We start from the raw sequence: 10,300 nt of genomic DNA, 5'->3' as shown, positions 1-10,300 counted from the left end.
TGTATGGTGACCTGCAATCCCATCCAGCATGTATTCCAACAACATACCCAGTATTCCGAGGATAGGCATGGGATTTTACTGCTTCCTGGTTACAAAAGATGAATCCTGAATTAATATTATAATAATAATATTATTAATATTAAAACCATATCTGATTCCATTTGTATGACTGTCCTGATTTTGCCCACTTCTTTAGAAATGCTGAATAACCCTGATCTAGATATTAGCCAGCTGGATATCAAACATTAATAACCTCAACAGCAGACTGCAGTCTAATGTTAGGTTTGTGAGATGAGGCAGAATTGCACAAACATTAGGACATTCAAGCCAGGAGAACATGCCAAGAAGCCGAGGCTGGACAGAGTAGGAGGGTGACAATGCTAATGTGCAGGCTTTAGTGCTGCCATGGTGACTAAGTCAGTAGCCCAAAACAGACCAGGCTTTCATGGGATCACAGTTTCGCCCACCACTGTGCTGGGCTTAAGGTCACCATCAGGGGTCAGAAATCCCTCTCATTCTCTTCATCCTCTTCCTTGTTTCTGTCTCTTTCCTGTGCACCACCCTCATTAACTGTACAAAGGAAATTTGTTTCCCTGAGTTGCACCTTTGATTTCATAAAGGGGGGGTGGGGGTGGGGGGTGGATTATGTTATGTTTTTCTATTCTCTCTCACTAGATGGCTGGATCAGAAACATTTTCTAATGTGACAGACTCAGTGAGCTGTCCTCCCCCATAAATTTTTATGTTATTACGTTTACCCCAATTACTGTATGTCAAAAATCACTACATATTTGGGCACATATTTACAATTCCCCTAAGACCCCAAGCGAAGTCTCTAAGGACATATCGGATGTCATTGACTCTGAAATACAAAACAGACCTAAATAAGGAGAATTGTGGCTGTGGGAAAGCCGTATTCCCTTCCATCACTCTCTGACCTTTGCCATTGCCCAAATCAAAGTAAATCCAGACTTGTGGCATGTTCGAAACTTGTAATGACTTTGCATTATTTCTCCATATTATTTCTAGTTTGCTTAAGAATCTAAACTCAGCAAACATTCCATGAGAACGTATAATGATTTGATATTTACAAGACAGCAAGCACAGTTGGCCTGTCTGTTACTCCAAGGTCTTGCATATTAGATATAGTCTTACATTTGTGTTCAATGTGAAATAATCATAAATGCAATATGTGAATTGACATAATGCATTATTACCATATTATTGCCATACAGCACCTTTACATACATCCCAAATTTAAATGTATAACATATTCATGTGCACCGCTCAAACTCATCTCTTTTTTGCTCGCTAATATTTTGTCAGACTTGGTGGTGGGAATGAGAGTGAATCCTGATTTTAAGTCAACAGTAGAAAAATGTTGGCACCCAGGGTTCCTCCAGATTCCCCAGTTCATTTAGATGCATCCATCCAACCATCAATCCATCCATTTATCAGTCCATCTGTCCATCCATTCATGCATTCAGAGCTTATAGCACGTACACTGAGTGGGAAGTGGAACTAAACTCTGGGTGTGACACCATCCACACACACCTACAGGCTATTGAGTGTAGCCAATTCATCTTAAAGTAAACTGGAGATCCCAGAGAAAATCCACACAGACGCAGGGAAAGCATGGATAACCCTAAAGATACCAAACCACCAGTATACTTAACTGCCCCAATGTGTGAATAAATGTTTGAGTAATGCCTTAATATGGACTGATGTTCCATGTAGGGAGTTGTTCTTCATCTCACTCCTAGAATTTCCAGGCTCCGGCTCTACCATGACTTTTACCAGGATAAAGTGGTAACTGATGGAATGAATGAATGGATGGATGAATGAATGAATGAATGAATTCTTCACATGATCACATATTACTCAGATGATGTTACACTCGTCTTTAGGTTTTCATGCAGTGTCAGGGAATAACATAGAAATGAACCTTAATGTTTTACATATGTTTGCACAGTCATGTGAAAAATATGTGAGATGGATGTGATTTCTCCATCAGGGAGACAATATGGCCTATTTATATATGAATAGGCTTGGGACATTTGGGTCAGTGACAAATGCTAAACACAGTGCTAAATGCAAACATATTCCCTTTCATGTTTGCTAAACCTAAAACTGCAAAATATAATATTATTAATTTGTAGGTGAAAAGCCCACATGGGATCAGCGGCTGTGGCTCCTGCTACTATACACTTTGGTCAAAGATGTATTTCTAAATGTTAATATATCTCAGCTATTTCACCACTAGCTTTTTATATCCTTTATATATGCATCTATGCTAGTAAAATATGTTTCATGTTAAAAAAAAAAACATTATGTCACGAGACAGTCAAAAATAAAGCATTTCACTGCACTTCTGACTGTGTAAGGTTGTGTGTGGCTACTAAAATTTTTTATTTGAATTGGTCATGAGTTTAAATCCTGTCTCAAAGTGTTGGCAAGGCCCTTAAACCTCATCTGCTTAGCTCAGTCATAAGTCGCTTTCAATAAACATATCTGCCAAATGCAAATGGAAACAGAAACCATATACTACAATTTGAACTAAGTCTTGTTGTTTAAGATCAACAGAAAAACAATGGTATTTACTATTCCAGTCACTGTAATGATACAGAATACATTTACATTTCTGGCATTTAGCAGATGCCCTTATCCAGAGCAACTTAACTCAATTCAATTCAATTTATTTGTATAGTGCTTTTAACAAGTAGCAGTTTTACAAAAATATATAGAAACATAAAGAAAAAATTATAAAGTTTAAATTTAAGTTACTATTTTATCCCTAATGAGCAAGACTGAGGCAACGGTGGCAAGGAAAAACTCCCTGAGATGATATGAGGAAGAATCCTTGAGAGGAACCAGGCCCAGAAGGGAACCTCATCCTCATTTGGGGGACACTGGAGAATAAACTTACAATCTTATCTCTATCTCTTTAACAACTGGAAGTTAAGGGCCTTGCTCAAAGGCCTGGCAATGGCAGCTTGGTGGACCTGGGATTCAAGCTCACAATCTTCCAATCTGTAGTCCTTGACTTATACCTTAACTTGTTTGTTACATTAAGATGGTGTAGATTTATGGTACTTAATGTCCAGTTTTAAGCCTTGAATAATACTTTTAAAGACACAGCTCATTCACATTACCTTGTAAAAGATGCACACTAAACTAATTTCTGTTCAGTATGTTTTTTTTTTTTGTTCTGTGAGTATATAGTTGTATATATTTTATACACTATATTGGCAAAAGTTTTGGGATGTCTGCCTTTACATGCACATGAATGTAATATGGAGTTGGCCCGCCCTTTGCAGCTATAACAGCTTCAACTCTTCTGGGAAGGATTTCCACAAGGTTTAGGAGTGTGTTGATGGGAATTCCTCAAGAAGCACATTTGTGAGGTCAGGACGAGGAAGTCTCTGCTCTAATTCATCCCAAAGGTGTTCTATAGGGTTGAGGTCAGGACTCCACACCAAACTCGCTCATCCATGTCTTTATGGACCTTGCTTTGTGCACTGGTGTGCAGTCATGTTGGAACAGGAAGGGGTCATCCCCAAACTGTTCCCACAAAGTTGGGAGCATTAAATTGTCTTGGTATGCTGAAGCATTAAGAGTTCCTTTCACTGGAACTAAGGGGCCGAGCCCAACCCCTGAATTCAATGATTTGGAGGGGTGTCCCAAAACTTTTGGCAATATAGTGTAGTTGGACATAGTTAGAGTTGAGCTCGAATGAAAAGTTAAAATCCACCAGGTTAATGAGTTTTTGAGACTTGGCCCCCAGGCTGCGTTTGTGTGTGTGTGTGTGTGTGTGTGTGTGTGTGTGTGTGGCCGCGGTCACGTGGTGCTGAACTGCAGCCTGCCTGTGTCTCGCGCTTGCCTCCACCCGCTCCAGCGCCGCACATGGATGGACGCGGTTCCTCTCTCAGCACGCTTCCTGCAGGAAACCTTCATGGGGACTTTTGACGAGATGAGATCCGAGGAAGAAGGGAATGAGCCACGCGACCTCTCCTTTCCATCCCATCCATCTCTTTAAGCGGACATTCTGTGGATCTCCTTCATAACACCTGATCTCTCTGCCCCTCAGCTACAGGTGAAAACTGTGATTATTCTACTTTCTGAAACTAAAGTTCCATCTGACTGAGAAGTGTTTTGAGTATTGACAGCGATGGGTGTTGGTCTTTTGCTGTTTTGTTGTTTAGACTCAGCAACAGACTTTCTATCCAGGATTGAACCTAATTACAGTATAATACAGTAAAAAAAAAAAAAAAAAAGGTTCACGTGCAGGACGTCTGATTTGTTCCTTGAATGATTTGCACTGTGGTTCCTAATGCATACACTCAGAATCAATACTATAGTGTGTATAAGTATATGCATATTTAAATATGTTTCTGTGAAATACAAGATGATCCGAGATTAGACTAGCACAGAGGGTGAGGGTATTTTATTGATAAACCTACATTGATTGATTAGAATCCTTGCTATGAAGAGATTGAAGCTATTAAGAAAGTGTGCTAAGTTTCAAAAAGTGTTAACGTTAATAATAGGAGGAAAAAATTAAAGGTTGTTGGGATCCTCCTTTCTAAATGTGATTAATATTCTCTTATAACCTGCTGCCTGGTCAGCCTTTGTCCATTCTACTTGGTGTTTATTTGCCAGATGTCGTCTTTAGATCAGATCTGGGGTGGGGTGAGGATTCACGAGGTTGGGATTTTTGATATTTGCTGTGACAAAACGTTTTCAGTTGGAAGCATGACAACCTCAGACGATTCACGAAAGGAACAAGAGCCAGAGAGAATACAATAATATTTGGTCCATGTCTAGCCTTGATAAAAAAAAAAATGTACATTTTGTTTATGTTCATTCACAGTAAAGGAGACGGAGAGCAGAGATCGTTTTAATAGTTGTTTTTTAAGGTGACAGATACAGCACAGGCAGATTAAATCCTTCAGCTTGTGTACATCATACTGTGCAGACTTAGTGAAGTCCACGTAGTGTATAAATAAAAAAATAAATAAATAATAAATAACCAGTGTTATTGTGGGCTTCTTTAATAAATTAGTACTAAAAAAAGAAAGGGGTACAAGTACAGTAATTTAGTGCCTGTATCAACAAACTTTTGGCCTTTTAAATGAGTCTTATTTGTTTATTTATTTATTTATTTTATATAATTAATATAGCTCCATGCCTGTCACACATTATTGGAGAAGAGCACTGATTCCAGCTTTACATTACATTAGAAAACTCAGTTTGGGACCTAATCGTTAAATGCTGTACCTTGTAGGTCTTATTAACCCGGAAGCCTCTTAGTATTATACATGAACGTGCCTAAATAGTACAAACGTCTAAAACTGGGATTTAACGATTAGGTCCCAAACTGAGTTTTCTAATGTAATGTAAAGCTGGAATCAGTGCTCTTATATATATATATAAAAAACATGCCTCTGCCTCAAATCTGCAGAAACGTTTAAGAAATTCAATTCCAAGCAGATCTGGTGTGTTACACAAGGCTGGTGGCTAAAAATAACAGCGCTCAGTCAGTTAGATATTTCTGCAGTCTCAACATCTAAGCACAGAGTTCTCCATTTATGTCTCTTTGCATGATTAAAGAAAGAATGAAAAAATAATAAAAATAATAATAATACAAGATAGCTGTGGGACGAGAATGGGAACAAGACGAGCTACAGTGTGTTTCAATTTAATATTCAGTATTAATAAACAGTTCCTCTGAACACAGACAGAACATGTGTTTTATATTTTGCCATTTGTTTCATCTGAAACGATGAGATAAATATAAACAGGAAAATAGACAGCACTTAGTAATTAAGGAAGCTTCTCTGAACAAAAGGTCATTTTCTCATTCCTGTTTGTCTCCTCAGTTCTACCAGTATGGCATCCCTGCTCCATCCTGTCCTGTTGCTTCTACTTCCCTTACTCCATGTTCAGTCAAGCTTCCATCAGAAGCCCCAGTGGCCTTTACAGCGTGTGCCTGTAGTCCTTCCTCAACAGATTGAGGAGCGTCCGCCCCCTCATTTCATCGGCCCAGCTCATCTGGAAGTGACCTCTTCCTGCAGCCCTGAGTGTCACAAGAAAACCCCAACACCCAGCTACTGGGACCTGCAGCAGTTCCTGTCCTACGAGACTCTCCACTCAAATGGCCACCTGACTGAGACACTAGTGGGAATCTATGGCTTCAACCCAAACATGCTGAAGAGCCCTGCTGCCGAACAGGGACGGTCCAGAGCCAAGCGCCAGATCTTTGGTCACGATGGTCGCTTCAGCATTGTGGGCCACGACTTCCTGTTGAGCTACCCCTTTTCGACCGCTGTGAAGCTGTCTACCGGGTGCTCAGGCACGCTAGTGGGTAACCAGCATGTTCTCACTGCAGCCCATTGCATCCACGACGGAAAGAACTACGTCAAAGGCGCTCAGAGGTTGCGTGTCGGTTTTCTGAAGCCGCGCCAAAAAGACCAACCATCTAACAACAGCACTGACAACAAGATGAAGTTCCAGTGGATCAGAGTCAAGCGCACACATGTGCCCAAAGGCTGGATAAAGAGCAACGCTAATGACATTGGCATGGACTATGATTACGCCCTATTGGAACTCAAGAAGACTCACAAGCGCAAACACATGAAGCTAGGAGTGAGTCCTTCTGCTCAGCAACTACCTGGGAAGCGAGTTCAGTTCTCCGGCTTTGACAACGATCGAGCCGGCCAGCTGGTTTACCGCTTCTGCAAAGCTGGAGACGAAACCTACGACCTTCTGTATCAGCATTGCGATGCACAGCCTGGTGCTAGCGGCTCTGGGGTTTATGCCCGGATGTGGGACCGCAGACGGCGCCGATGGGAGCGCAAGGTGATCGGCATCTTCTCGGGACACCAGTGGGTGGACCTCAACGGTGCCTCTCAGGAGTTTAACGTAGCAGTGCGCATCACTCCTCTTAAATATGCCCAGATCTGCTACTGGATCAAAGGGAATTATGTGGACTGCAGAGAAGGCTGAATTAAGCTTCAGTATTTATCCTTTCCTTGAGTAAAGTTTTGTGCATCCTCTAGATTCGTTCATATGGAGTTGAAACACTTAGGAATACATGAAACACTGGCATAGAAACACTGAATGACCCTAACACACGCATTCACACGGTCAACCTTCAGAAATTACAATCGTATCTTAAAAACAGTTAATTAACCAAATAATTTTAACCTCTCTAGTTGCAGTTGGCAGTATACAATAATAGAGCGGCAATTTAGGATTCATCTTTGATCGACAAAACTGCGGCTAATCTTTCATTTGGATCAAAATAGCAAACAATTGTGAACAGATGGACGGAACTGACATCACCAAAGACGGTTTTTAATGCCTGTGGACTTTTCCAGTACAAAGCACTGTAGGCTTTAAGCCTTTTTTATTGTTTATAAAGAATGTACCCAGCTTAACCAAAGGTGCGTTTTAAATAGATATCCGAGACAAATATACAAAAGTCTTTGACTACTACATGAACTCCATATGTGATGCATGAGGCATGTGATTTCTGATCTCTTCGCGCCCCCTAGTGGTCAACGACATTATGTCAATTGGCCATCACAAGCTTCATGTTTCACAGTGGTGGTGGCTGGAAGCTCCTTACACAACTTTTTTTTTTTTTCCTGTAGTTAAATAAGTACTTGGAGACGCAGAGGTCCTATACCTTAAACTTTATTTACCAGCGGCAGCACCTAAAGCACTTTGAATTTTTTAAATTACTGATTTCTTTCGTCATTAACAGCTTTGTATGATAATACACTCTGTACTATACGAATGTTTATTAAATGCTTTTGGAAAAGAATGTCATGTTAACACGTCACTGTGGACACAAATATTTTGACGACATACTTACGATGACGGATTTCATTTGCTCAGAAAAATGTATTTATTAAGGATTTTGTCTCGCGATGAATGGATGGATGGATAGATAGATGGCTGGACAGACAGACAGATGGATGGATAGATGGATAAGACAGACAGACAGACAAGTAGATAGATGGATGTACACACAGACAGATATGGGTAGAGGGATAAGACAGAGAGACAGATGGACGAAGAGACAAATATGGGTGGATAGATGGATAAGACAGGCAGACAGATAGGTAGGTAGGTAGATGGATGGACAGACAGATATGGGTAGATAGATATGGGAAGATGGATGAGACAGCCAGACAGACAGATGGGTGGATGGATGAAGAGACAGACAGACATATGGGTGGATAGATGGATAAGACAGAGAGACAGACAGGTAGGTAGATGGATGGACAGACGGATAGATGTGGGTAGATAGATGGATGGACAGACGGAAGGACAGATATGGGTAGATGGATAAGACAGACAGATAGATAGATGGATGTTTATACACACAATGTGCCATAAAAAGTCTGTGCAGTGTGTGTAACTTTAATCCTGTGACAATGATGCAGTGTCTGGTACAAACCTTCAGGCAAAAACCTACTTTGTGGCTGATTTGTGTATTAGACGTAATTCCTTTCTCAAACACCACACCCACACGCCGTGACAATGGGAGAAGTTTTCTTGTTTTATTCTGGATGCCATGGTGTTCTGAAATAATGCTGCATTGTGTCAAATACTGCAAAGTCTGACAGATCAGGCCCTCACCCAGCATCTATGCAGCCAGAGCCATTAATCATCTAGAAAATAATGGCTAATGCAGGCTCCCATACATCCTGGGATTTGGCACAGAGATGAACATAAATAAACAGGAAACAAAGTGGCATCTATTAAGCTTCAAAATGCTGTGTGGCAACAGGAAAAAAGTGGCACCTGGGCAAAAAAAAAAAAAAAAAACCCAAAAAAACAAAAACACAACATTGCGCTATCAACAGATCATCATAAAATACAATAATGCAGTGAAGAGAAATAATACAGCATTCATAGATAAGATTGAATTTTATCTCTTGACTGGCTGCCTGTGGGATTTTTTTTTTTTTTTAAGAGCATCTTTGGCGAAATCTGGATGTCATGTGGGTCACGTGCTAAAAAGCTTCTCCTCATCTGCTGCCACTGTTTATAGTTTTTTTTTTTTTGTTTATTTTTTTTTGGAAAACTTTGACATAGGGGAAGAAATTGACATCACGTCATGCAAACGTAATGCCCTGCGTTCATTCAATGTAACAGTATACAAAATAAAATATTTTCTTAAATAGATAGAAACGTTGCAGGAAAATAGAACCGTATCAAAAGAAATACCAGCTGGAGTTCACAGTCTTTTGATAAAACCCCTCCTGCACACATCACTGGGACTTGAGGCCCAGGCTGTTGCTGTTCAGGGGGTACGAGTAGGCTTTGCCCAGCACGATGCGGTCCCGCAGCAGCTTGAACAGCACGTAGTAGTTGCAGAAGAGAATGAGGCCCAGCGAGAGCGTGTGATTCCAGCGCTCGGAGCGCAGCAGCGAGTACAGCTGGTAGAGCACCACGCTCGACTCGATCCCGATCAGAAGGTTCAGGATCCGCAATGGCTTATGGAACAGGAACTGAGGAGGAACGCAAAGACATGACTCCACATTTATATTTGTTCACGACTTAATGATTTCTTTAGCTTGCAAACATTAAATATTATAGGCTGCTTTATCAGGTGACACAGATGTGCTGCATAATATGATAGACACGGGTCAAGAGCTTCTTCAGTTCAAACATCAGAATGAAGCTCTCAATGACTCTCAATGAATGTGTGTGTGTGCGAGAGTATTTCAGAAGGTGCTGATCTCTGTAGATTTCACACAGATGGCATGAGAAGAGTCTGTGAAACATCCAATGGGATGTTTACTTTTATGCAGTATCGTGGATTTCGCTCCACATCTCAGACATCCTGTACCTCCGGCACATGGCACTGGCACACCAGGAAACGTCTTGCCCATAAGGAAAATTTCACACTAACTAAAAGAACCACTATTTCCAGCTGTGGTGAATAGATACACATCTCAGAAACCATAATCTAATGCATCATGAGGTGGACTGGTAACATCTTCAACTGTTGAGTCTTGCTGGTTATTTTAATTCCATCAGCACAAATCAGTCTCCTCTCACCTCTCATGTCCACCCACAGAGAGAATGGTTAGTTTGATCGTTTGCACCATTATGTGTAAATTGGAAGATTTTTCAACAGACAAAAATCCCAAGAGATCAGCAGATTCCGAGATATTCACGCCAGGCCTCCGGCTACACCGAGCATGGCCACGGTTCAGGTCACTGAGATCAGATATTTTTCTCCACTCTGAAGTTTGTGAACATTAAGTGAAGCGCTTATTTAA

At 40.8% G+C, this 10,300-nt stretch overlaps 2 protein-coding genes across 2 annotated transcripts in view; one reads left to right on the top strand and one right to left on the bottom strand.

The window, feature by feature from the left end:
- The first annotated feature begins 3,874 nt into the window (after nt 1-3,874).
- Nucleotides 3,875-7,827, top strand: LOC131346467 (serine protease 23-like). The gene is made up of 2 exons (XM_058379911.1): nt 3,875-4,092; nt 5,879-7,827. Exon 2 carries the CDS (start codon nt 5,889-5,891, stop codon nt 7,002-7,004), a length of 1,116 nt encoding a protein of 371 aa, XP_058235894.1. The 5' UTR covers nt 3,875-4,092; nt 5,879-5,888; the 3' UTR covers nt 7,005-7,827.
- A 717-nt stretch (nt 7,828-8,544) lies between these two features.
- Nucleotides 8,545-10,300, bottom strand: part of tmem39a (transmembrane protein 39A) — a 24,583-nt gene continuing 22,827 nt past the window's right edge. The window contains exon 9 of the mRNA XM_058379907.1: nt 8,545-9,523. Coding sequence (XP_058235890.1) covers nt 9,284-9,523 — 240 coding nt within the window. The 3' untranslated portion in view covers nt 8,545-9,283. The remainder of the gene's footprint in view (nt 9,524-10,300) is intronic.

This window comes from Hemibagrus wyckioides, linkage group LG26 (assembly GCF_019097595.1).
Source record: "Hemibagrus wyckioides isolate EC202008001 linkage group LG26, SWU_Hwy_1.0, whole genome shotgun sequence".
In the NCBI taxonomy this organism is placed as follows: domain Eukaryota; kingdom Metazoa; phylum Chordata; class Actinopteri; order Siluriformes; family Bagridae; genus Hemibagrus; species Hemibagrus wyckioides.
The sequence above is the reverse complement of the archived record's forward strand: the minus strand, read 5'-3'. Positions and strand labels throughout refer to the sequence as shown.

Coding starts and splice junctions, on each gene's coding strand:
- LOC131346467 (XM_058379911.1), top strand. CDS start 5,889: ATGGCATCCCTGCTCCATCCTGTCCTGTTGCTTCTACTTCCCTTACTC.